Source organism: Aptenodytes forsteri, unplaced genomic scaffold, assembly GCF_000699145.1.
Source record: "Aptenodytes forsteri isolate BGI_AS27 unplaced genomic scaffold, ASM69914v1 Scaffold15, whole genome shotgun sequence".
NCBI classification, from domain to species: Eukaryota; Metazoa; Chordata; class Aves; order Sphenisciformes; family Spheniscidae; genus Aptenodytes; species Aptenodytes forsteri.
The window spans coordinates 28137754-28164748 of NW_008795129.1; the positions used below are offsets into that span (position 1 = coordinate 28137754).

Genomic DNA, 26995 nt, shown 5'->3' on the forward strand with positions numbered 1-26995 from the left:
GTAAAAATATTTTTTCTAAGAAAATTTTCCTGATTCTTTCTGACTAGCTTAACAAAATGCTATTTCACATGCACATGTTGCTATTCCACAATGAAGAGAAACTAATATTGCTTAGTCTAAAGTTAATATGGCTTATAGTGAATAGTAACAAAGAACAAAGAGAAATGATTAAAAAGTCATTTTCACACCACAAAATTAAATTTATCTTCTGAACTACTCTGTATATACCAAAGTCCTTCCACTAATAAAAGCCAGCAATAAGAGTCTTTCAAAACATGAAGTGATTTACAACGTTTGTAAAAATATTTTTTCTGTTTTAGAAAAAAAAGAGCACATTCATAACCAAACATCTAAGTTTACCCATTATGCCCAACTGTCTTGACGGCTCCAAGAAGAGTCTGCAGATAATAATTTCCCTCTGTCTTCCTGAAGAGATAAGATGTCTATTGTAGTTTATTTAATACACCACAGCATTGTGAACAATCCAGGCTTCATTCAATTCTTCTCCTATCTCGGCTGCACGTTGGAAGTTTTCCATAGCGTACTGAGATAAGTAGTCTATCCATAAACTATAAAATTAGTATAAAGGAGCTGTTATTCCAAAACTTCAACACTAGAAGGACTTACATCGCAAGGTTAAATATGCAGTAGTACATCTCAATCAACAACAGTAAAATTTTTTTAATTACTCTTTAATCACACCACAAAATTAAATTTATCTTCTGAACTACTCTGTATATACCAAAGTCCTTCCACTAATAAAAGCCAGCAATAAGAGTCTTTCAAAACATGAAGTGATTTACAACGTTTGTAAAAATATTTTTTCTGTTTTAGAAAAAAAAGAGCACATTCATAACCAAACATCTAAGTTTACCCATTATGCCCAACTGTCTTGACGGCTCCAAGAAGAGTCTGCAGATATGCAATAATTTCCCTCTGTCTTCCTGAAGAGATAAGATGTCTATTGTAGTTTAAGATATACACCACAGCATTGTGAACAATCCAGGCTTCATTCAATTCTTCTCCTATTTTGGCTGCACGTTGGAAGTTTTCCATAGCGTACTGAGATAAGTAGTCTATCCATAAACTATAAAATTAGTATAAAGGAGCTGTTATTCCAAAACTTCAACACTAGAAGGACTTACATCGCAAGGTTAAATATGCAGTAGTACATCTCAATCAACAACAGATAAATTTTTTTAATTACTCTTTAGTTACATTTATTAAGTCTTCATCCATTAACTTATATTTTACTTGGATGAGAAGATGACTCAGGAAAGGAATTAGTTTCAACATAAAATGAATAGTCTCTGACACTCAAATGCTATTAGCTTAAAAAATAGTGGCTTTAGTTCATGCTTCATCCACATGGTTTTTTACAATGCATGTGTGAATCCACACATCAGTGCTAGAAAACATTACATATCCGTGACAGGGCTCTACTTGAATACAGATGCAAGTAAGGCATTCAACTCAAGTGTTAAGGAGGAGTGTTCTTCACTTAACAACTGCATGTGTTCTTGCACTCAAGATATCTCCAGATGTTCTGAAATGCTAAATTAATTTTTAATAGAATAACATCTTTTTCATAGTCCATGCAATAACTTTCTTTCAATAACTTTATTTCTTTTTTTTTTTCTTATCGAGATGTACCATTACTTAGAAAAAGCAATATTAAAAATACAGTCTTGAATGACCATACAGAATGGCCATGGTTAAGTCACAAAACCAAAAGCACAAACTGACACAGGGTATTACTATGTCAACAATGGTACAGGACAGAGTAGATCAAAGTGCTTTTTGCCTACAAGTTTTTAATCTAATTGGATACACTCAAAAACAGCTTAGCAGCAACTTCTGGAACAGAATCTTCATCTTTGTCCCTTGGTTCTGATCAGTTTATACTTTTTCCTGTTTTACTGAACATTTGCAAGCAGACAGTGTGAGAAACTTTACTTAATCTTCAGACTTAATGAACAGACTTAGGGACACAACTCTGACATCCTACTCTTTCAGGACATGACCACTGTCACAATAAGGCTAATATCAGTATGAATGTGAACAGAAGAGAGTTTAAACATCATCTTCAAATTCTCCCTCCTCTCCTCCTTCACAAGAAATAATCGCGTGAGACCAGAAAAAAAAATATACTTGCTATGTTCTACTCTCCCTTATTCATTTCAGTTGACTGAATGGAACAGACTGGTTTTGCAAACTGAAGTAATTCATTGTATGTATTCGGGTACTCAGACATCATTATAGTTATAGGAGCTATAAAGCCAGACAAAGAGTTTTTTGATTTGGGGAAATATATTTTTAAATACAGAATCTCATGGTCTAAATGTCAATATAACACAGATTTAATAGTTTTTAAGGTTGGGATACTAGCTTCTAGTTTCAGAGAAATAAATGTTAAATGAAAAATAAAAAGAATACTCCAGAATGAAAGCAAACTAAAGAAAAATTATTTCAAACGATTTTTTTTAGATTCTTTTCCTTTTCCCATTACCATGACTACCTAAAAATATGAAGCATCTAGTGACAATGAATTTTACTAAGAAGAAATAACTTTTGCAATTATCATCTGTGTGTGATAATAACAATCTGCTAGAGTTCCTAGGTCTTGTTATATATTAAAGAAAAGCACCTGTATGTTTTCCATTCTGGATCACTTTCAGGAAGACATGAAACATATCCTGGATGATACTGGCTTGTATCTTCTGGAGGTACAGCATGATCATTCAGTTCAATTCCCTGCAATCTTAATAAATGAACAGTTGCCTGGAAAGATACAGAGAAATAAATTTTCTACCCAGGTTATCATTGTGAAAACAGACTGTGACTTAGTATTAGTGTTGTTACCTCTTCAAAAATTAAAAAATACAAAATGCTTTCCAGATGTTGTACAGGTCTGTACAACTATATGAAATACAATGTAAAATACTTCATAACCTTCCAATTGTCTACAGCTAATTTTACTAAATAATTTCATTAAGAAAAAAATATATCTATTATATAAATATATATTTTTTAATCATGCTGGAACTTTAAGGATCCATAAATGTGTCACACATCAAACATTTACAATAGAATCCCTTGTAAAAAAGTGTTATCACCACCTGCAGTGAAATTATTGCTATAATTACTTTCACACGGTATTTTGATAAAGATGCTTCATGAAACTACTACTTCCTTTAGTTCCTGTGGAGATAGACAGGATTAATTAAACTCAAAATTCCAGTGCTTTAAGATTTATACATAAAATCATACATAAAACAAAACTAAATGAAACAAATATGAAATACAGCTGTGTAATTTATTTACCTCTGCATTAATGAATCTTATTTCTGCTAATATTCTCAGTAAATCTCTTTCAAAAGAGAAGGATTTAGCAGGTAGTAATGATTCTCCTGGTAAGCTGTCACCTTGATCATCATCCATCATAGTTGTACTAGCTTTCTTCTTCTGTGCTAAAAATAAATAAATAAATAAAACCATTATTATAACTATGCAAATCAGAAAAAAACCCACCTTCATTTTAAAATTTAAAATTCCCTACACATTCTTAAATCTACAAGAAAGAGTTAACAAGTACAGACTTAAAATTATTTCACTCCCTTTTTTTTTTTCATCAGTACAATTTATTGCACTCAAACCCCATTCTTCTCAAGCAGTGCTGAGGTATTGGTTACCTGTGATTGTGCTGCATTTGTGCATAAACTTCAGTATTTGCAGCAAATAACTTGCTCCAGTCATAACATGCATACTGAAATTACATTAATATGAATATAACCCATAGCCTCTAGTTCAATTTTATTGCTTCAATGGAAGTGGAGCACTGGACATTATGTAGTGGCTAAAATCTCAGTGTTTAAATCATGGATGGGGTTGACTTTCTGGCAACATACACACCAATAAAGAGAAAAATAGCATTATTTATCTTTGGTTTAATAATGAAGAGAAAGGCCCAAGATTATTTTAATATAAATACAAAAGTAAGAGCATAAAAGCTGTCACAGTGGGTTCCCTCTACATTGTTGGCCAATGGTGGGTGTTTGAGGAAAGGCATAAAAAGTAGGATACACAAAGCTACTTTTTTTCCTGGCCTATCTTCACAGTTTTTCAGAATCTGCATCCAAGCAATCTCCTGAACCAGAGGTTCTGTTCGACCCATCAAGTTCAATACTCTTTGATAAATCTAACTTACTAGTCTTTGTCTAATTTTTTAAATCATATTCATTATTCCAAAATAACCTTTTAATTTCTGTTAAAAAGTAATGTTTTTATTTTCTTAAAACCTACAGTCTGATAATTTGACTGGATTGCTCCTGGTTCCTAGACCTATCACACGTATTTACTTTCTCCAGACTAGCCATGTTTCATCTTTCATCTCTTTTCCAAACTAAAGGGAAAAAGAAGTACTTACCAGAAACTCAGGGCAACCATGCACCAAAAGCATCATTAATAGGAACTGGTATGTTCTTCTTCTGTAACTCTAGAACGTCTTGAATTATTTGCCTTTATTCAGGCCTGAGAACCCAGCAAGCCTCTGTAGAGGGTCTTCACACCACAACAATTATCTTTGCCCTATCCTCAATATATATAAAGACAACCTTTCATTCTTCTCACCCACTAATCCTAGAATTAGTAATAGTAAAGAAAAATTAAGTTGTATATGAAAATGAACGGTGCCAGCAGTTCCCAGAGAACTCCAGCCAATCATAAATTTCTCTTCCTGCCTTGAGTATCTACAAGCTTATTCACATTTCATTTAACTACAAGTAGTATTCCCACAGTTGGAAACTGCCCGGAATAGACTACTTCAACTGCTCCACCAAATGCAGCATTGTTTCCTTTGCATTTACAGAAACATGCAGCACTCAATGAAAGTATGAATGGGTTTCCAGGAGGCCACTCTACAGTTCTTGAGAATGGAGACCTTCAGCAAGGTCACAGTTATTGTTTGATTTCTGAAGCAGGTCTACCTCTGAAAGCATTGTCCAACTTCAGCAACCTTGTAACAAACTTTGATTGAACCATTTGAAACACTTCTGAACGGAGATGTCTTGGTCTCCTGCCTACCCAGGAAACGTGTTTAGACTGACACAGATAGAATTTTAAAGCCCTGTAAACATTCAGAGCATGAGAAAGACACCTTTACCCTGGAGATGCAAAACTTGTGAAAGAAAAAAAGAACATACCAGTTCCTATTAATGATGCTTTTGGTGCATGGCTGCCCTGAGTTTCTGGTAAGTGCTTCTTTTTCCCTTTAGTTTGGAAAAGAGATGAAAGATGAAACATGGCTAGTCTAGAGATGCAAAACTTGTGAAAGAAAACAGGTAAATTAATGCCCTATTTTAAGTGGATCTTGGAAACAATCTAGAGAAAAAATGTGGAATAGGCTCAATTAACATTGGCTAGAGAAAAAAACTAGCCAACAGGGTGTATACTAGAATTTCATCTATTCTTAAATGTGAGTTTTACGAACTCCCAGGCAAAAAAAAACTTTAACAGAGATACGTAAAAGTCAGCAAGCAGCTAGTGGTTTGAAAGTGCTCTTTCCCGGAGTTAAGAACTCTTTTAACGTGTGTGGTAGGTTCTCAGCAGACCCTCAAGGAACAAGGCACAAACCATGTTGGATACCTCAGAGGAACCACTAGTAAGGGCATAAAGGGTAAAAAATGTTACCACATGAGCCTCATACAAAGTGACTGATAATCCATTTTTCTTCAGCTTCCTCAGGTAATTAAGTATGACAGAGATGGATAATACAGACCTAGATGACCATTAGGGAATGAACCTATTTTCTTAGATCGGTAGATACATCTCATGTAAGTACTTTTCTTTAGCACTGGTGAAACACTTCTGAAGGCAAAGTATGGTTTCAACAGAAAAATGTATTGACTGATTTCTAGATTCGGAGGTAGAAAGAATTTTCCATGTATGCCAAGACGCAGTGACAGACAAGAGTCTCAGGGAACTCTGGGAACAGGAGGGAAGAAAATAATAATATTGGCTGACTCCTTCAAGTAACTCTAATAAATGAGGAAAAAGTTCCTCTTACAACATTCAAAAGAATTTGTGCACTTACTTTTTTTAGGTTTTGTTACCCTCCTAAACAAAGTTTCATCATACAAGAGACAAAATCTGCATGCTGCACGGCAGACATCCCATACTTCTTGTTTACGTGCAACTTTTGCCAAATCTGCCCAAAGTATAATTCTACCAAAGAAAAAGCATACATAAAATTAATTTATAAGCAGGATTATCTTCCACACTTCAGGATCGACAAAAAAAATCATGTAAATGATGGCCATCATAAATAAAATTTTAAATCTAATAAAAATTAATAAAGGAAAGACTTCTTATCAGTAGCAAAGATAACACTATTTATTAATTTAAAAAAAAATCCCCTCAGCATATCAAGAGGGAACAAAATTCTTGTTTTGGATAGTAACTATACTGAAATTTCAAAATGTGTGTGACACCCCTAATTATCTATCTTATAAAATAAACTAAACTAAATATTTCAGAACTGATGTTGAGAATTTCAAAATAAGTCTTGAAAACAAGTTTGGATTTAGAATTTTTTAGAAAACAATTTAGTTTAAACTTCATTACAGGAATTTTTAGTGCAGCAAAAAAAAAGGAAACAACTCCTTTTAAATAAAGAATGATAAAATGATATACAAATAGTCAAAACAAAACCTGTGATTTTCCTACAGATTAATCTTTCTGACTCTCAGAATGGACTACTTCACTTCTTTATGAAAAAAGTTGTAGCATGCGATGTGGTAGAAGGACCTAATAAGACCCTTCAGCAGTTTCAATTGTGCAGCAAAAAAAAAGGAAACAACTCCTTTTAAATAAAGAATGATAAAATGATATACAAATAGTCAAAACAAAACCTGTGATTTTCCTACAGATTAATCTTTCTGACTCTCAGAATGGACTACTTCACTTCTTTATGAAAAAAGTTGTAGCATGCGATGTGGTAGAAGGACCTAATAAGACCCTTCAGCAGTTTCAATTGTACATCGTTATTCAGTCTTCCAGCCTTAATCCACTCGTTCTTCTGTGTGTTCAGTTCATATCAATAGAATAGGTGAGTTCATGTGTGTATGTGAAAGAGCGGATTAGAAACAGCGGAAGAATACAATTATGCATAGCATGTGAATGTAATGGAACTTTTCAGACATAAAGTTAAACACATGTTTAAATGCTCTGCCAGGTCTGACTGAAGTATTCAGCATCTTACAAGGTACCATCAAGTAACTTAACAGCTGCAAGAAGCAACTTTCCCATTAGAGAGACCTCTACACAAGACGAAAGAGATGCTTCTTGTCTACAGTAATTACCTCTCTCTGTCATTTTCATTTCTTAAGTGTTTCAAATGTTCATCAACTTTCTCCACACTTTTAATATGATGTTGTGCTTTTGCACGGAGGTAGCTTATTTGACTCCTACTTTTACCTGAGGAAACTTAGCAAAGAAAAAGGAATTTAAGGCAATTTTTAAGTGTTAGAGATGAAAAAATCCACATGAAGGGTATGCAGTTTGATTCATAACTACTTCCTGAAACACTTGAAATCCAGCCCTTTTTTCAGTCCTTCAAGCTTTCCCAAAACCAACCAACCATCATGAAAAAAACCACACCCCACCAGCATCTATTCTGTTTTTCCTATGTCGTCAGATATAGTTGTCCCATACAAAAACTGATTTATGCTTGTTTGGCCCCCAAATATCTCAAGTACACCTCTTTTCTGACAGGACATGCATTGCTCTAATTAGCCTCAGTTCAGAGTAAAGTGATGAAGTAATACATAAAGTTCACATTCATGCTGAATTTTAAGAACACTTATCAAACACATTTTCAATCAATATTGAAGTTTGCTGTTTTGTTTTAATTTGAGAATACTGACTTTTGTTTTACTTAGTCAACAAGATATTGGGCAAAAATATTAAACAAAGAAATAACCAACACAGAAAAATGATGCAAGGGAGGAATAAGCTGGCCCCCTGAGGTAGAAAATTACTCCAGTTGTACTGATACATCAAAAAGAGATTATTTTTGCAGTGTAATGACATAGACGAGATGCTTTGCATCAGAATACAAGCAACTTGATGTGACTGGGAAATCCAATGAGTTTGTACATCACTAAGTGATGGTCCCTACCATAATGCAGACTGAGTAAGTTTTAATTTGATCCTCAAAAAATTTGCCAAATAATAGCAGCAAATACATATAAACTATTTTGGGCTTTAAAATATATATATAAGCAGGTTCACCTACATTCACTTACAATGAAAAGAGTAGGCATAGTGTCTTACCATTCTTGTTAAAAATATTTTGCAATGCATTATCCAACATATGATAAGGCTGTGTTACCTAACTATACACATAGATCAACTGACAGAAATTGTTCAGTATAATACAGAATGACAGTAATATCATGTAAGGTTGTAGGGTAAAGAATTGTGGATTAAAAAAGTACATTGTTCTCTGGATCTATGGGTACAACTCTCACTAAATTAGGCCAGCATATACATCAAAAAAGAATGAAATGATGACACACAGTTATTTATGCAACTTAAAAGAAAAAATAACTCTACAAATCTCATGTCCTGTCCTATGTGTATTTTAATAATACAGTTGCATATATATTTTCTTACTCCTTCAATATACATGTTTAAGTTTGTTGCAACGTAAGTGTCATGGAAAAAGCAAAAAACTCACTCTTTGGATGACAGCCTCGGGAACAACTGAAATCTTTCAAAACAAAATTTTACAAAACTGTGTCAAACAAAGTATTGTAATAATTGTAATATTGTGATAATCTCACTCATTTTAATGGCTTATCTTGGAAGGCTAATGTGTAGTAAGATTCATTCTGAGGAAGTTTGGATATAATTTTACAGTTGACAACTCAAAATTCAAGAGCAAGTAGAAATACATGCATGCTTTTAATTCTCTTCACTGCACAAATACAATGCATTATATCACCTTAAATCATGTATGAAAATGTTTTCCAACAAAATAATTTTCACATACTTAAATGTACTGCACAAAGTGGGATTGTTGATTCTGTAAATAATACTCTTGTAAGTCATCAGCTGATCAAGTTTGAAATGAGAATGTGCAAGGTAAACACTTTGGCCTGGCTGAATAGATGGCATGAGAGAACTGTATGGCCTTCCATGGCACGATTAGGCTGCTTTGGAAGCTACAGGACTCCGTCTGTAGCATTCCCTTCCCCCAGCATCATCTCTACCGTGGGAGTACACTGGGTATACTCAGAAAGTTAGCTGAATTAGTCACACGCTTTCTTTATTGCAAATCTGGAAAATCTGTTCCCTGTCCACTCTTCCTCAACAACAGGCTGTATAGTCACAAACCAAAGCTGTTTGTGGCATAAGGAACATGCCTATTTATGATCCATGTTTTAGAAAGTAAATAATGACTTCATGCCTAAATCTCTGTGCAAAACTCGATCTCTCAAAAGCAAGATTTTAGAACAGAAAGACAATTACAATATAGAACGAATACCCAATATTGTATGTAATCAACACAGAATATTATGGGGTGAAACTTCTGAAAATACCACTTAAAACTGACCTTGGGCAAGAACATTCAGGACTTGCAAACAGTGAAAATAAAATTACAGCACAACTTACAGAACACTACAGCACAGCAATAAGATTCAGATGAATTCAGAGAGGAAAACATTAACATTTCCTCTTCCAGTATCACAATATAAATCTTAGATCCCTAATGAAATCGGTAGGAGCTTTGCCACAGAATTCAGCAGAACTGTCACTTCACCTGTACTGCAATATTCTCTACATGTTGCCACTAGATGTTATGTCCAACCTTTAAGACTGTGCAAAGCAGTCAAAGTCAAGTATAGTAACTTTTAGTCACACATACGTACATTACCTTTAGTTTCATTTTCACTGTCAAGGACTATTTGAAATGAATCAGGAGCTAGTGCAAGACCTGCATTTACCAGAAGAGACCTCTTTTTCCTCACATTATCCTTCTGCTTTCCCCTTTTAGCCTACGTAAAGAAAAGAACTAATTGTTGTAAGGTTCATTTTTATTATATTCCTATTTATATATCTTATTTACTAAACATAGCAGAATGCAGATCATAGAACTTGGTACTACCAAAAAAAACCCACAGGAATTATGTATCTTCATCTATCTTACACATCATTCTGCAGTATTATTGTTGTTGAAAGTGACTGTAGAACTTTGGTTGATCTTGACATGAATACATCAAAGATAACTGAAAACAAAGTACTGTTCATGCTCCTCATGGATCTTTACAGTATATTCCTCAGTGCATAACCTGTCATTATGTCATACTTTCTTAAATAAAGAACAGTATTTATTTAGAAACCAACAGTAACATATCCGTTGTGCAGTAACTAGGAATTGCTACAAAATATAAAAAATTCCTAGTCCACTCAGAATTAGCCAAAGTCAGAGGAGCTGTAAGTGCTTTTTTTAAAATAACATTTAAATGAGTAAGCTTGCATGGAAAAACATTAAAACTAGACAAAAAAATCTTTACTTTTCTTTGTCTTAACAATAGACATATCAACTCACCAGCAGTTTTCCAGTACCGATTTTAGGTTCAGTGAACACATCTTAATTTCTGTGAATGTCCCAAAATGGTGTATAGCTGAAATTTCTTTTAGCCAACTAACAATCAGTTGCCAATATGATTTTTGTTCAGGTGCTGAGGCACCACAACAGAATTAGATGCAGTAACTCTTAACAATGACTACACTGTGACTTTAGATCATATTATTTAACATCATTTGTAAGTATGACATAATACTGATTTATCTCAAAGTCAGCTAGGATGTTTAGCCATTTGGCCACTGCTCCTCTCATTAATTAAAACACTGTTCCATGCAATGAAATCTTAATTGTTGACAATTATAAATAGGCTTCTTTTTTGCTGATATTTTTGCTAATGAGTAACTTCCCGTCTCCCCCCCAAGAAACAAGCTTTGAACATAACTGGAAAAAATTCTCTATCGCAATCTTCAGAGTGTGAAGCAGCATGACCCCATAGAGAGAATTCAAGAGAGTTTTTCAAGGCATCCAACCAACGCCAATTTGCTGAAAGCAAGCTGATGCTGGCTCTACTAATATGCAGTTCTACTAAACAGCTGGCTTTCCTCTGCCAGAATTTAATAAGCAAACCTATTTCAGCTACTGACCTTATTCTTCATCATTACCTGTTCAATCATCATTACTGCCCGATCCTCTAGGCGCTCAGGTGACTTATACAGCATAGTGCACAAACGAAGACGGTTAAAAGTCAATCTTAGATGTTCTTGATACTGCCCACTGTTGTTTAGATGTATAGCTTTTTGCAAATGTTCCACAGCAGCCTCTATTCTATCCCCATCTTCTTCAATACGAGCTATTTCCATATGAACTTGGCAACGCAACAAAACCAACATGCTAAGGAATATGAATTTAAATGTAAACTGTTAAAATGAGGCAAACTAAAATTCTTAGACCCTAAAAATTACCCGAAAGTGAAACTCAATAATTAAAAGTGACTCCAGTATGAAAATAGATATTCCCTTTTTAACTTGTCTCTTTCATTTTCACTATCATGCCTTTTTAATAAAATAACTTAAAATTTAACTGCATTTTACTTCCATTAACCCTGCATGAGAAAACACAGCCATGAGGAAGCAACACATCTTGTAGACTAACTGATCTTTGTGTATTAGCAGAACTCTTCTTCAGTACCACACTGAACTTACCACTTAGGTATCCAAATCAAGTGAACAGATTTTCAAAAGTATTTATTAACTCCCAGAGAAAGTACGGTGTACTGGATAATGGCCCCTTTTGGTAACAGTTCACTCTCTGTTTGTAACATTTAAGTAGAAGCTAATACTTCTAAAACTCTAGCCCTGATTGTACTTGCTCACCACTTTTAAAGATTTGGTTCACCATAGGCGTACACACTCACTGTAGGCAGTGTCTTTGCCCCAGTGTTGCTGAAACCACATTATGAAGTCAGTATGTTTTCAGTGAAGACTGCCATGTTCTCCAGTCTCAGGCACACTACGCTCCCTATCCATCACCTGCCTCAGGAAGCTGTTCATGACAGCTGTGCGCTCTACATGCTACTTTAGATTATTTCCAGGAAGAAAAACAAAATATCAGATAAATGAAAGCAATGTTATGAAACATAGAACAGAAGGAAGGTTTTCAAGGCTATCAAATGTCATGCCAAAGAACTAATGTATGTCCACATTAGAGCTAACCTGACTGAGCAAGTATCACCCTTTTACTGCTGACCAAAGTAGTTACAATTAATGCTACAATCAAAACAAAAATGAAGACAGGCAAATTAATAGGGACAAGTGACTTCAGTCAATCTCTAGTGACAGTACCACCTCAGAGCTGATGTTGAGTCTACTGGATTGTTAGGAATACACGGATAACAAAAGCCAAAACCCTAACCCCCAAAAAACCCTAACCTGCAAGCTTTTAGAGAAAAATTGTCATTACTGACGTAGTATAAATATCAAAGTCACATATGCTGATATTGCACTCTTTATATGGAAAGCATAAGAAATGCTTAAATAACAGTACAGTAATACAATACAATGTTTTTATACATGAGTATATCTGCTTCTTCAGGCTTCTGTTTCCTCTTTATGCAACTAAAAAATTACATTTTAAAAACACTGAAAAGATACTCCTCACCTTCCTCTGTAATACTTTTATCAGAAACCACCTACCATTCTGCTCAAATGACAGATTATGTCGATTGTAATTAGCTCTACTACAAAAGTTATGATCTTTGTTCTTATTAGTCTGATATGTATAGGTCCAAACTTAACTAAGTACCACATACTAAGGTTTACTTGTTCCACGCAAATTAACGAAAAAGGTGAAGCTATTTAGGTGCTTAAGGTTAAGTACAGCATTAACAGCAAACAGAAGGATGTATCTACAATTTCTTAATACAGTAGGTTTTTCAATTAAAAAGAAGTATCACCAAAGATACAAAAATAGTATCTTGCAAGAAGTGTCTTATTTGATAAGTAATACAGAAGCCATGATGTTTTTTAAAAGTAATTTTTTAATTGTATGTTTTTAACCAACAAAAGTGATGTTAATACAAGCCTCTAAACCACATTCCAACACACTTACTCGTACTGCAGCTTTGGAATTTTCTCACATAATTTTGATTAACTATAGTATCTTTCAGTTCCTGGCAAATTTCAATATTTGCTATAGGCCATTAAACAGTGTGAGATTTTGCCTGAAAGGAACCTATATTTAAATGATTAATGAGGAAATGTACACAATAGGTAGACGTTAATTTATTACAAGCTAGTGGAAAATTTTTCAAGACTGACATCATAGAGCTTGAGCTTTTAAATGAGTTTGATGCTCGGTCATTAGACCTTTCAAAGTAACAAATAAAAAAGTACACAGCATAGAAAGTTACCTGTCAATCTCTTCAAGGACATTAGCAACTGATATCAACGGCTTTCGCACATGTTGATGCAAATTGTGTTGTAGTAGTGGTAAGCACAGATTCCACTGGGTTGTACAAACAACCTGAATCACATCAGGATCTCCCAATTGAACTGCATGTTTTAAGGTTAACTCAAGATTTTTTATCAATTCCAGCTGAGCCTACACAAATGAAAAATTAATTGGCATATATTGCATTTAATGGATACAACTTCTTACATGTTCCTCCAAATTTTAATCTTAGGGCTGTTTCCAACAAAAAGCAGTCCCTCAGCCAGCAGACTTCAGAAACTTTGTGGGTTTTTTAGTAATTTTAAAAAAATCATTTAATAAAAACTTTTTTTTTTAAATAGGCATTGACAACTAAGGAGTATTTCTTTCAGGTACTCCATGCTGCTACTACATATTTCAGGCAGAAGTCTGTCAGCTATTTCCCTTTCTTATTATAAACAGAAATTGATAATTGTGAAATATTTGTGAATTCAGAAGGCTTAGCTTCTTTTTTTTTTTTATACTAAGCTACAAATGCAGTGTAGGAGGGGAAAAAAAGAAATATTATGAATGGGATTTGCCATTAAATTAAATCTTGGTTCCTATCAATTAAACTTGGTTCCTATTAAATCTAAAAGCAAATCCTTACCTACAGTAACAGACACTTGCTAATTATTAGGTTCTTTTTAGAGGTTATGCGATTTAAAAAAAAGAAAAAAGAAAAAATCAAACAAAAAAACTCTCCAACTGCATACACTGTGGTAGGAATATTTAGAAATACCTAAATGTCTAAATATCCTATTTTTTATTTAAGTAGTATTAGCAGTGTTTCATATTATGAGGAATTAACGAAATTTTTTTTTCAAAAGGTGAATGGAATTTCAGAACCCCAAAATGAGAATGGGCATAGATAGGAGTAAGTTTATGCACTAACACTATTGATTTCCATGAAGCATATTCATACTTCCCATTTTAGGAACTTTAGGTGCCTCTAATAGCTATTCTAAATTGCCCATTGTAGGCATCTATCTAATCCCACTGATAATATTGACAATTTAGGCTTCTACTTTTGATGGTCTGAATTTTAAGTGAGTCAACTGACTATAGAAATCTAAGAAAATCCTCCTCAGTGCGACAATTTATCAGGAATAATCTGCATTTCTCTGACTTAAGAATTTGTATAAGATCGCCCATAACATGCAATAATAGTTGGGTTGGACTCGATGATCCTTATGGGTCCCTTCCAACTTGAGATATTCTATGAAAACACCTCCCATAAATGTAAAATATGAAAACAAGAGTGTTGCCTTTGCATTCCTCAATGCTACCATCTTTACTCTTGGAAGGTAATATATTATGAAACTTTATAGTCAGACAGAAGACTTAAGGAAGAAATATACAACTGTTGTTTATTTTTCCCTGTTTTCTTCTTGGCAGCCCAATTAGAAAGAATATAAAGTTTAAAAGAATTTCTGATCAGTATAATGTAATTAAGACACACAAGTCCAATGCAATTTTCCATATTTAACAAACTAAAACTTTTACTTTTCTCTCAAAATTAATGTTAAAGAACATACCTCAACAATTCCTTTGGTGTAAGTCACAATTTTAGTGCCAATTTTTTTAATTTCATATTCACATTCCAGGCATTCTATTTCAATAAGCTTCCCTTGCTCCTATGAAATATTAATATATAAAATGCTAATTTTAATAATTAAAAAGGAACACAATGAAGATTAAACCCATGCAATTACACTAATACAGCACTGTACTTTCTTACTGAAAATCCCACTGTACTAGCTAATTAACTGAAACAATAAAAAGGGAGTAGAATTTTGAACAGCAGTCACTTCTTACTAAGCCAAAGATGCAAAATAACTTTACCAGGATTTTTAAAGTTGTTCATTGCCAGACATTGCAATAAGAAAACCAGTGTACATTTAATTTTTCCTATATTGTAATTTAATTTCAGTTCTAGTAGATTCTTGCTCACTAACGTTATTAAAAATGTACATGCTTGGAATAAAGGAGAGCTAGTCAAGACAGAAAGGATTCATCTTGATGGGTAGTGCAACTTTTAAGTGAAGAAAGAGGTTAGATTTTTAACACCTCAGGAAAGATCTGGCTATTAAATCATACAAATTATATGTATGGATCATCTAAGATATTTTGTATTTGGTTTCATATGGTGCAGTAGGAAAATCCAGACAGCATCTCCATTCATCATTCATTATGAACTATTACCAAATCACGCAGCATGACCTTTGTTAATTTAACATCCCCATGACCGGAAAACAGATGAAATCTTGAAAAACTTAGATCAATGCACAACCCCCCCCTGCCACTATCATGTAATGACAAATACATAAAGAGATGGAATTCATGTTATGGCTGAGAAATCTGTCAGTATTTGGCAAAAGCCAAGGAACTGGAACTTGATATATATTTATCTCGCTCTACCACGAAGAGGTCACTGTCAAAACAATGCCGGGCAATCTGAAGATGGTCACTTAAACGCCCACTAACTCTAAGGGAGAAGAGAAGGTTAAGATAGAAGCAAGGCTTCTCTACTGCTGCTGCAGAAGGGATACTTGCTATTACTGTCTATACAAATACTCAAACTAAATCCTTGTGAATTTTTGATCTAGGGGATTTAAACACATCTTCCAGTGGAATGCTATGGAATTGTGTATGATTTTAGACTTGTGGGAAATTTTCAGAAAAAATGGGCCTGAAGCAGACACCTGGAATAAAAAAAATTCAGTGAGGATAAGTAAAATTTATATTACAAGTAACTCAAAGTAGGATCATTATAATAGAAATTTGGAAATACATTTTGAAATTTGTTTGGCAGTATTTGCCACATATTTCCTGAAAGGCACATTTCAGATAACTAAAAACTTACTCATGGGGATCACAACACAACCAGGCACTTTTTCATACATTTTTGTATCTGAAAAAGATACTGATTTTCTGAATACAGTGATGAACAGTTCTGTTTCTCAATAGGTGTACTTGTTTTCAATGTTTTGGATTTGTGCTGGAAACAGCGTTGATAACACAGGGATGTTTTAGTTACTGCTGAGCGATGCTTACACAGCATCAAGGCCTTTTCTCTTACTCACACCACCCCACCAGCAAGTAGGCTGGGAGAGCACAAGAAGTTGGGAGGGGACACAGCCAGGACAGCTGACCCCAACTGACCAAAGGGATATTCCACGCCATATGGCATCAATTTCAGCAATAAAACTAGGGGTGAAGGTTGGAGGGTGGGGGGGGTGGCACTGCTCGGGGACTGGTTGGGCATTGGTTGGTTGGTAGTGAGCAATTGTTTTCATTTGCATCACTTATCTTTTCTTGGGTTTTATTTTTCTCTGGTTTTTTTTTCTCCTCTTTTCCTTACAATTTATTATTATTATTTTCTTATTTTTAATTATTAAAACTTTTTTTATCTCAACCCACGAGTTTTCTCACTCTTACCCTTCCGACACTCTCCCCGTCCCACTGGAGGGGGGTAGTGAGTGAGCAGCTGTGTGGTGCTTAGTTGCCGGCTGGGGTTAAACCACGACAAGGGGGAAGGAACAGAAAAAACAAATCTCAGAGCTAGCTGGACATAAGAATCAAAAAGGACACATACGTTGAAAGACCAGTTATTAGGGAGACCACACAAAATTTTAATCTAAGAATACCCCTACAGTAACATAATAAAAATACTACAGAAGAGTAAAAAATTATTAAATGTTAGCAAATAACAAATCAAATAATAGTTTGCTGGAAAATGAATCATTCTCACTAAAGGAAACAGAAATTTGTAGGAACAAACACTATCAGAAAGGATCCACACAAAGGAAAGGACTAGGGAGTGCAGTTTGTGGCACAACCTCTCTGGATTTCTCGCTCCAATGACAGAACTATACTGCTGAAGTCCTACTTTCCAGAAAAGTTAACAACTTTGGGGCTTTTTTTTTGGCAAGCTTTCTTGAACTCCTTCTGTCAGTCCCCTAATCACGCTCCAGACAAATGTTCTGTTTTCTCCTCATCAAAAGTAGAATTCATATGCTGTTCTGCAAGGTTGATATTGTACTCATGAAGACTAAAGTGAATGTATGTAACATTAACTGCTTTTAGAGCCTACATCTTGGTGACCAATTACAATCTCAATGGGTAAACTGATTAAATCTTCGAAATCTGCAGGCAGCATTTAACTTCCAATCAAACTGTTCCACAGATAACATTTAAAAAACATAGGCAAAAATTTACAGTTAACATTTATTTGCCAAAACTAACTGCACTGCTAATTACCCTATTCTACCTATACCCTACCTTCTGACCTTACATCTTCTCTCTCATTTAGGAATAGACCTCTTATGCAAGTAATTATTTAGATTAATGAATATATAAACAACACAGAGATGGACAGAAGATCCCAGAAACATCAGTATTATTTTTAAAGCATAATCACAATGGGGGGTGTGTGGGGGGTGTGTTTGTAAAAAAAAAACCAAACCAACCATAATTAATACTTACAGTAATCCCAGCTCTCTTCAAATCAAGTATACAATCATATGCGAGCTTAATGCAGTTTACTTTCATAGAAAAACGAGCTAATTCCAGAATCAAAGGAATCCTTCAAAAATAGAAAAATGTCATTTCAGAGAATCTGGTATTGCTCTTTTATGGAATTAGAAAAACACTATATAAAAGTAACTTTGTGCAATATATCTGAAAACCTTGAAGTCATCTGAATATTAGAGGATGTGATTATACTAGTAATGCTCACAGTTAACAAGGAAAAAGGAAAAAGATTATAGTTGGCTACATGAAAAATACAAAAGTTCATCTGTTTATGGAAAATAATTACCATACTTCTACTGTAGTCTTGCACAAACTGTTCCTGAAGAACATCAAAAATACAGAATGAAATGTATGCAGCACAAAGATGGTGAAATAGCAAACAAAGATTGCAGGTAATTCTGTAAATGCAATGCAGTCAACTGGCACACAACTTACACTGACCAATGGATTTGACTGTTTTATTCAGGAACTAAGAACACAGAACACACACAGTAGGAGACGGTGTTCTAAATGTTTGGATCTCCGTAAATAACCGAATGAGCACAGTGTACTGTCTGGGATAGGAGAAGTAATGAGATACCTGGATATCATCAAAGAACATTGACCTTAACAAGTAAAAATGTAATATTACTTCCATAGGTAACAGCTGTGATGTAACTACTGGAATAGAGAGTTCAGTTTAGCCTGCATTTCAAAATTATGCTGAAGAATTGGGAAGGGCCCCAAGAAAAGCTAAAAATGAACTAAAGTCTGAAAAGCACTTGTCAATTCTAAGACCTCTTAAAAATCTCATTTTATCAACAACAAAGGGTTATGGAAAAGATTTAATCACGTTATACAAACAGCTATATGGAAGAAGACATTTAATCTTGGGTTCTTTAATAGAGCCTAATAGGACCTTTGTCTTTTTTTAAGATGACCTAAGCATTAACGCAACACAAACTATTATAACTAAGTACGAGTTCACTCTCTTCAAGGTCAATGGGAATTTTGACAGGCTTCAGTGGAAGCAGAATCAGCATCAACTTTCACGGGGCTATGACAAGTGAAACTCACTTCACACTGAGAACAGATGCTGGAGGTACATCGTATTGTTTCAAAAGTACGTATACAGAATTCAGATTTGCGGTGGCATCACTTGGAAATTCATTTGTGTCCCACTGCCTGCAATATATTAGGAATTGATCATAATTTTTCACAAGAAATATTACTGCATTAAAAATTCAAAATAACTCTCCTAACTTTAGAATGGATGGCTCTTAGTCCAATGTGTCAGTGGAATACCTGGATTTTGAAATATCAAAGAAAAAAAATTTAAAAATCAAGTCAACAAAATCTACTTCAGTATGCCAAAGTTACTCAGAGACAGCCAGATACAAAGCAGAAAGAACATTCCAGCATAAGAATTAATATTTCAGACGGTAAAGTAAATTTTATTCCAGAAACGAAGAAAAATGGTGTGCAAAACTCCTTTCCTATAACGTCAACATAAATTAATCCACTGTTACTAAGAAAAGAATTAATACTTTTAAAATTAGAAAGTGTTGAGACATTGAAAAAAAATTAAATGAGATTTTGTTGTGAAGTCTAATTTTCAAAATTGTTTTATGCCTTTAAAATTTAAAAAGTTTAAAAAGTATTATGCTTCCCATCCTTGCGATTCATGCATTATATTTTAGGTGTGATTTCCCCACTTCATCTTTACTCTCTTATACATGACCTGTGTACAGAACCACAATCTGTTGGATACAAAAATGTCTTTCAATCTCTTGAATTCTTTCACCTGAGAATATCTGTACAACACACTATTCCCTACCTTCCCAAAGACCTATCTCACTTTTTAGCTGAGGCTGTTCTCTAGACAGGCCTGACAGTTACTACCCAAACTGTCATTATAATTTTCCGTTTGAGAAACTAATCTTTGCAGTAGATTTTTCTACTGGCATATTGGATACCAGAATCTGACCCTACCTCTGTACTATCAAGCATCAAAGTACAAGTGGAAGGATACAGTTTAATACTTACAATTTTAACATCTGCATTTTATAAATAACTGAAAAATGGATGGAATTTTGTACTTCCTTCTCTACCTGGGCAATATCCATTAGCTTGTGATATACCTATAAAATAATAATTTAATTATTAATTGACTAAATAAGCAAACAAAGGACAGACACTCAACGGGGCTAAAATAAAGCAGGTGTGTTGACTGTAGGCTTTTTCATGGACTTTAAGGGCAGTGAGGCTACTACAATAATCTATGTTGTTCTGCATAGATACCACAAAGATCACCTAGTAGAGCTATACTAATCTTCACATAGTGAGGATCAGAAGTATTAGCAGAAATCTTAATGTGGAACTAACATCTGAGTTAGAATTCTAATTAATGCATTTTTAATAACACCTTTTGGTAGTACTCATTCTGAAATCATCTCATCCAGCTATGAGAAACGAGCCCTATTCAAATTTATCTGTAACTATAAATTATATATAACAAAAAATATTATGAAGAAATGACAATAAACTGTAGTTACTTCAATTTAACTGTGGAGTTACACATTAAACGTGCACATCCTTCTGACTCTCTCACACTGACTGCCCGTAGCAATCAATACTGATTACTTAAGCTGTACTGGAACAATAAGTTTTGCAGGACTTAATTATGCTGTTACTAAAGCACTCAATAGTGTGGATCATACTTCTGTAGCCCTGCTGAGACACATAGCCCAAGTACAATTTTAGAACTACTTTATTCTTCTGTTTAAGGCCACTGTCAAATAGCTTTGCTCAACACTGCCTCTAAAAAATACAAAAGTCATTTCAACCTTGCCTAAATGTTATTGTTTCATTAATATCGCACCTCTGGAAGGTTGTACGTTGGTTCTCTTAATTCAAATGTTAGAGAACTTTATATTATAAACGTATGGTCTTGAAATGCAGTGATTGAGAGTGGACAGAAAAAGACAATAGTGTAACAGAATGAAAGAAAATATGACTGTATGCAACAAGTTCCAAGTTTTATTTGCCTATTTCTGCTTTTGCCACATTAGCCTTCACCCTCTTATTTCCCAGATTAAGGGCACGCAAGAAGTGTGAACTGTTGTCATATGCTCCGATTCCTAGAACTATTTATAGTGTTCGAGCTGGGTCATTTAAGTATTTATCAGCATGAGAAAAGTCAACAGATGCTAAACATGCTCAATGGCATAAGGCAGGTTAAGTTGCACCCACTACACCTTCAGTGTTAATAGTAATTATTCCCAAACAGAAGTTTTAGGGTTAGCAACAGTTATCCCGATGATACTATGTTGTATTAAAATAACACAGAGCAGTAGGGCACTCTTTAGATTATAGTATCAAAAATATACAAATTGTAAAAATCTCTGCATATCTACTATATCATTTGGTAGCTCACAAAATTTAAATGAAGGAAACAACATATTTAACAATTATAGCTATGATCTTATGAAATGTAGAGAAAGCTCCTGTCTTACTGGGAGTTTAAAATATTTTACAACATTACCATTAGAGAAAATATTTGAGAGTATTTATCTGGAACGTTGTCCTTAATAAAGACTGCTGCAGTAGATGAAAACTCTTTTGCTTCTTTCAGTTTTGAAGCATCAAGGAAGCACTCAAGTAAATTTCTTCAGATCAAATAAATATTTGTATTAAATATTTATTAACGCTTTCTGAAATTATTCTTATTTATATTTTTTCAAGAGACTCTTTATATTCAAGGTACCACCCCTAAAAGCAGTACAAGCGATTGGTGCTATAAAGCATTGACTCAACACAAAAGAGATCCTCTAACTTCTACATCTTTGTTTCTTCTGGATATACACAGCCGTTAACATACATTTATTGCAGATCACAAAAATAATCTTGGAAAAGGAGATTTTTGTGAAAACTTTTCTCAGCAGGACACCTGGAATTAAAATGATTAATTATTTAAAGTTGTATGAGAAAAACATTTCTGTGAGATGTATTCTAAGATTCTCCCTTACCTACTGGAAAGGCTAGTATTTCAAAGCCATCTAGCAAAAGAAAACTATTCATGTTGGGAACTGCAACATATCTACTGGATTTTCAATACTTTATCTGATTTAACTGAAAAAGAATCCGTGATTCCATGAAATTAATTAAAACAACAACAACAACAATAATAATTATTGTTCTTATTCAAAAAATAAATACAAATGTAAGAAAAAATAAATGCTACCATTAGTTTCACAACACAAACACATTGTGTGCACTTGTTAGTTCTCATCAATACCTCAGCAAAAGTATGTATGGTATTAAAAAAACTATGCATGCATGGTATACTAGATAACCTTTAGCACACCCTTTGGAATGTTTTGTTACTTACTTTTTTTATTTCCCTCCAGTTTCAGCTTATAAAGAAAATGCTGCATAGCAATAAACCATCAGTCATAGACCAAAGAAATAGAAAAGTTCACAAAAAGAACAGAAAAAAATGTGGCAGAAGTGTAACAGGAACTGGAAATGGTCTGTAGAATAGCAGACCAAAACATCTCTGAGAAAAGGTTGTCTGACCTTGAAAAATTACATGGACACTCCATTTCGCACATAAAACTGTTTCTCTCAGTAGAGATATCTCAAGGTTTATGCTCCAGCTTTACTCAGGAAATGTAAGAATGGTAATACATTGATATTGATACACCATTTATTACCAATTGTTATCAAATTATTATCAAATAATTGGTAATAATGCAAATGTGTATAATAGTACTGATAGTGCACTTGGTTGATTGTGGGTTTTCTTTTGACTTCCATTTTAATCTTGCTTCGGAAAAAAAACATTCAGTTCAGTTCTAAAAGTAGAATTACCAACAACAAATTAATTTACTAGCAGAATCAGGTATTATAAAAATATGTATCTTCTAACTTTCTGTATTCCTTATAATCTTTAAATTAGAAGATGAGAGCTGAGACTTGATGCCGCCTTTGCCTCAGTCTTCACCAGAAAGGTCTCCCAGGCCTTCTGCCTGGTGAAAGCATTCAAAAAAATTCAGTAAAGCAGATCTACCGAAAAGAACCTGGGGGTCCTGGTGGCCAGCCAACTGAACACCAGCCAGCAGTGTGCTCTGGAACCAAAGGTGGCCAACAGCATCCTGGGCTGTATTAACAGGAGCACAGACAGTAGATCGTGGAGGCATGTGCCTACAGGGAGGCAGGTCACTGAGAAGATGGACCCAGGCTCTTTACTAAGGTACATGGCAGGAAGACAAGTGACAATGGGTGCACATTGAAACAAGAGAGGTTTGGAGTGGTAATAAAGAAAAACTTTCTCCCCATAAGGACAGTCAAGCAGAGTTGCTGCAGCTCAGAGAGGTTGTGCAGTCTCCATCTTTGACTGCTTCCAGACCTGCCTGGATAAAGTCCTAAGCCTGACCCCACAGCTGACCCAGCTTTGAGCAGGAGGTTGGATTACCCATCTCATGAGGTCCCTTCCCACCTGAATTGCCTTGCAATCCTAAAGTATGTGCTACATCTCTAGACATCATCTCTCAGGATTATTCCAGATGTCAGCTGTCAGGTTTAGTTTTTTGAAGCAATATAGTACCTATGTAATGAACTTGTCTTCAACTTTTGGAATAGCTTGTGAAAATAGATACCTTTACCCTTGGTTCAGTTCTACTGTGTATTCTAAGTATTAAAGCTTCCCATTAACAGTAATTTTCTGCTCAACCGACATTATTTCTCTTGTGATTTATTTTTACTGAGGTTTTTGGATATTATTTGCTGTTTCTTTCACTGAAATTAAATACTGAAGATGCAATAAAGCTGTCTGCATGTTGACTAGGTTGCTTTCTAACATTACTTTTCCTTAGTGACCATAGACTTATGAATATCTGTGCTGTGGTTTTGGCTGGGGTAGAGTTAATTTTCTTCATAGTAGCTAGTATGGGGCTACGTTTTGGATTTGTGCTGAAAACAGTGTTGGTAACACAGAGATGTTTTCGTTACTGCTGAGCAGTGCTTACACACAGTCAAGGCCTTTTCTGCTTCTCACACCACCCCACCAGCGAGTAGGCTGGGGGTGCACAAGAAGCTGGGAAGGGACACAGCTGGGACAGCTGACCCCAACTGACCAAAGGGATATTCCACGCCATATGATGTCATGCTCAGCAATAAAACTAGAGGTGAAGGTTGACAGGGGGGCTGCTGCTCAGGGACTGGTTGGGCATTGGTTGGTTGGTGGTGAGCAATTGTTTTCATTTGCATCGCTTGTCTTCCTTGGGTTTTATTTCTCTCTGTTATTTTCCTTTTCATTACAATTTTTTATTGTTATTACTACTACTATTATTTTATTTCAATTATTAAACCATTCTTATCTCAACTCACGTGTTTTCTCACTTTTACCCTTCCAATTCTCTTCCCCCATCCTGCTGGGGGCGGGGGGAGTAAGCAAGCGGCTGTGTGGTGCTTAGTTGCCAGCTGGGGTTAAACCATGACAGCCCACTTGTGCTGCTCAATCCAGAAACATCTGTTCTCACTAGCAAAGACCTGAAATTATCTAACAGGTATCTCTTTCTCTTAAAATTTGTATTTCAGTAAAATATGAACTGCAATCAGAGATTGCAAATCAGATACTATCACCTCAGATGCTTTAAATTTTGTTCTTTACATTTATTTTAGAGAAACTTAACATACAAAACAGAAACAGTGTGGCCAGTAGGACTAGGGAAGTGGTCGTCCCCCTGTACTCGGCACTGGTGAGGCTGCACCTCAAATACTGTGTTCAGTTTTGGGCTCCTCACTACAGGAAAGACATTGAGGTGCTGGAGTGTGTCCAGAAAAGGGCAACGAAGCTGGTGAAGGGTCTAGAGCACAAGTCTTATGACGAGCGGCTGAGGGAACTGGGGTTGTTTAGCCTGGAGAAAAGGAGGCTGAGGGGAGACCTCATCGCTCCCTACAACTACCTGAAAGGAGGTTGTAGCGAGGTGGGTGTCGGTCTCTTCTCCCAAGCAACAAGTAATAGGACAAGAGGAAATGGCCTCAAGTTGTACCACGGGAGGTTTAAATTGGATATTAGGAAAAAATTCTTCACCAAAAGGGTTGTCAAGCATTGGAACAGGCTGCCCAGGGAAGTGGTTGAGTCACCATCCCTGGAGGTATTGAAAAGACGTGTAGATGTGGCGCTTAGGGACATGGTTTAGTGGTGGACTTGGCAGTGTTAGGTTAACGGTTGGACTTGATGATCTTAAAGGTCTTTTCCAACCTAAATGATTCTATGATTCTAAAACCAAGTGAAACTCTGCCAAAAGGTCTAACTCTGAATATCAGATCTGTAAACCTACAACTATATTTAAACAAAAGTAACATTAGGACCTTATTTTTGCCTGAATTCATAACAATAAAATTTCTTCTTGTTAGTGAACAGCTGTCAGAGACATCGAGCAGATTATATTAGCATATGCCTTATACATCTTATTTACCATTGATCTAAATTTCCACAGCACAGCTTCACATCTAATCTAAGTCAAGGAATTAATCATTTAAGCCTTCCCGTTAGATTAATTAAAATGACACAATAATCTGGGCACACACATAATTTATACAATTATACCCTCAAAAGAAGCCAGTATCAGCCTTAAATATATGTAGCCACTCCATAAAAAAAAGACACACTGCTCTCAACAAATATCAACTATATCGTACCAAGATGTTTGAGCAGGAGCGTTGGACTAGGTGATCTTGAGAGGTCCCTTCCAACCTCAACTGTTCTGTGAAGATGGCAGAACCAGGGGCCTTTCACTGAGAAGATGTACGCTTTGTTATAACCCAGGACTGTTAACTCAAGCAATTTAGTCAACCTCCATTGTCAAAGGCTCTCACATTCTAAAGAATTAAAGAAAAACTAATCTTTTAACTAGGATCCCATATTCCTAGGAAAATAGTTTCCAAGACTATTTTGCTAAAACCCTCTACTCTGTCTGAAGAAAACTCCTTCGCACATATTTTTTCTTAGCAGGAGGGACCACGTTTAAACACAATAATATTTAAATTCTACCATCTGAACAACCCACTGATGATGTCTGAAAAATAAGTGTGCAGCTGTCATCATATATACACCGTTCAACATGCAATGGGAAGTCAGATTAAGACCACTCATACATAGCTCAAACGAACAGGGATATTTTCAATAGATACACTGATAATTATTTAAGCATATTGCATAATACGTTAACATGTACCTTTCTGCTATTCTCATTATGGAAAAATGTATTTAAAGGCAATATACCAAAAAGTATTAATTTATTCAGTCGCTTAAAACCCAGCAGCTATAGCAGAAAGTAACAACATACATGTCTATTTAAAAACTCTGTATTTGTACCTATCTTTTAAAATTACATTTAATCACGTTGCATTTTTCATTTCCTTATACAAGCAATAAGGACTTTCAGTCATGCTTAATAAGAACATCCTTGAAATGGGGAAAATAACTACAACGTACTTCTTCAGCCACAAATTGTCTTCAGTGAAATAGCAATTGCTAAAGATTCTTACTAGAATTAATTATTTAATTCCATGTAAATTACACTATACACACATCTGAACAGTATGTATGCAGAAAACCCTACATATTTCCCAAATAAAACATGAAATTAGTTGACAAATTTCAGTTATGACAGACATAAATATGGCACTTATTTTTATCCAACCCTAGATTACTAATCTCTTCCCTAAAAATTATTAGACTTTTAATTCTAAATTTTTTGCATAATACTTAAAGATATTCTGTGAATTCACCTTGTTGGGAGGTTTAACTCTCAAATAACAATCTGTCCTGGTTTCAGCAGGGATAGAGTTAATTTCCTTCCTAGTAGCTGGTACAGTGCTGTGGTTTGGATTTAGGATGAGAATAAAGTTGAT

At 34.9% G+C, this 26995-nt stretch overlaps 1 protein-coding gene across 1 annotated transcript in view; it reads right to left on the reverse strand.

Annotated features, from left to right (window-relative positions):
• The window catches only part of CFAP46 (cilia and flagella associated protein 46), a 97268-nt gene that overhangs the window by 56510 nt on the left and 13763 nt on the right, over positions 1 to 26995 (reverse strand). Inside the window, 13 exon segments of the mRNA XM_019471655.1 lie at positions 875 to 1087; positions 2648 to 2781; positions 3325 to 3470; positions 6092 to 6222; positions 7359 to 7482; positions 9938 to 10058; positions 11254 to 11482; positions 13500 to 13690; positions 15097 to 15195; positions 18047 to 18146; positions 19151 to 19258; positions 20120 to 20214; positions 21618 to 21741. Of these exon segments, the coding sequence (XP_019327200.1) occupies positions 875 to 1087; positions 2648 to 2781; positions 3325 to 3470; positions 6092 to 6222; positions 7359 to 7482; positions 9938 to 10058; positions 11254 to 11482; positions 13500 to 13690; positions 15097 to 15195; positions 18047 to 18146; positions 19151 to 19258; positions 20120 to 20214; positions 21618 to 21741 (1815 nt within the window).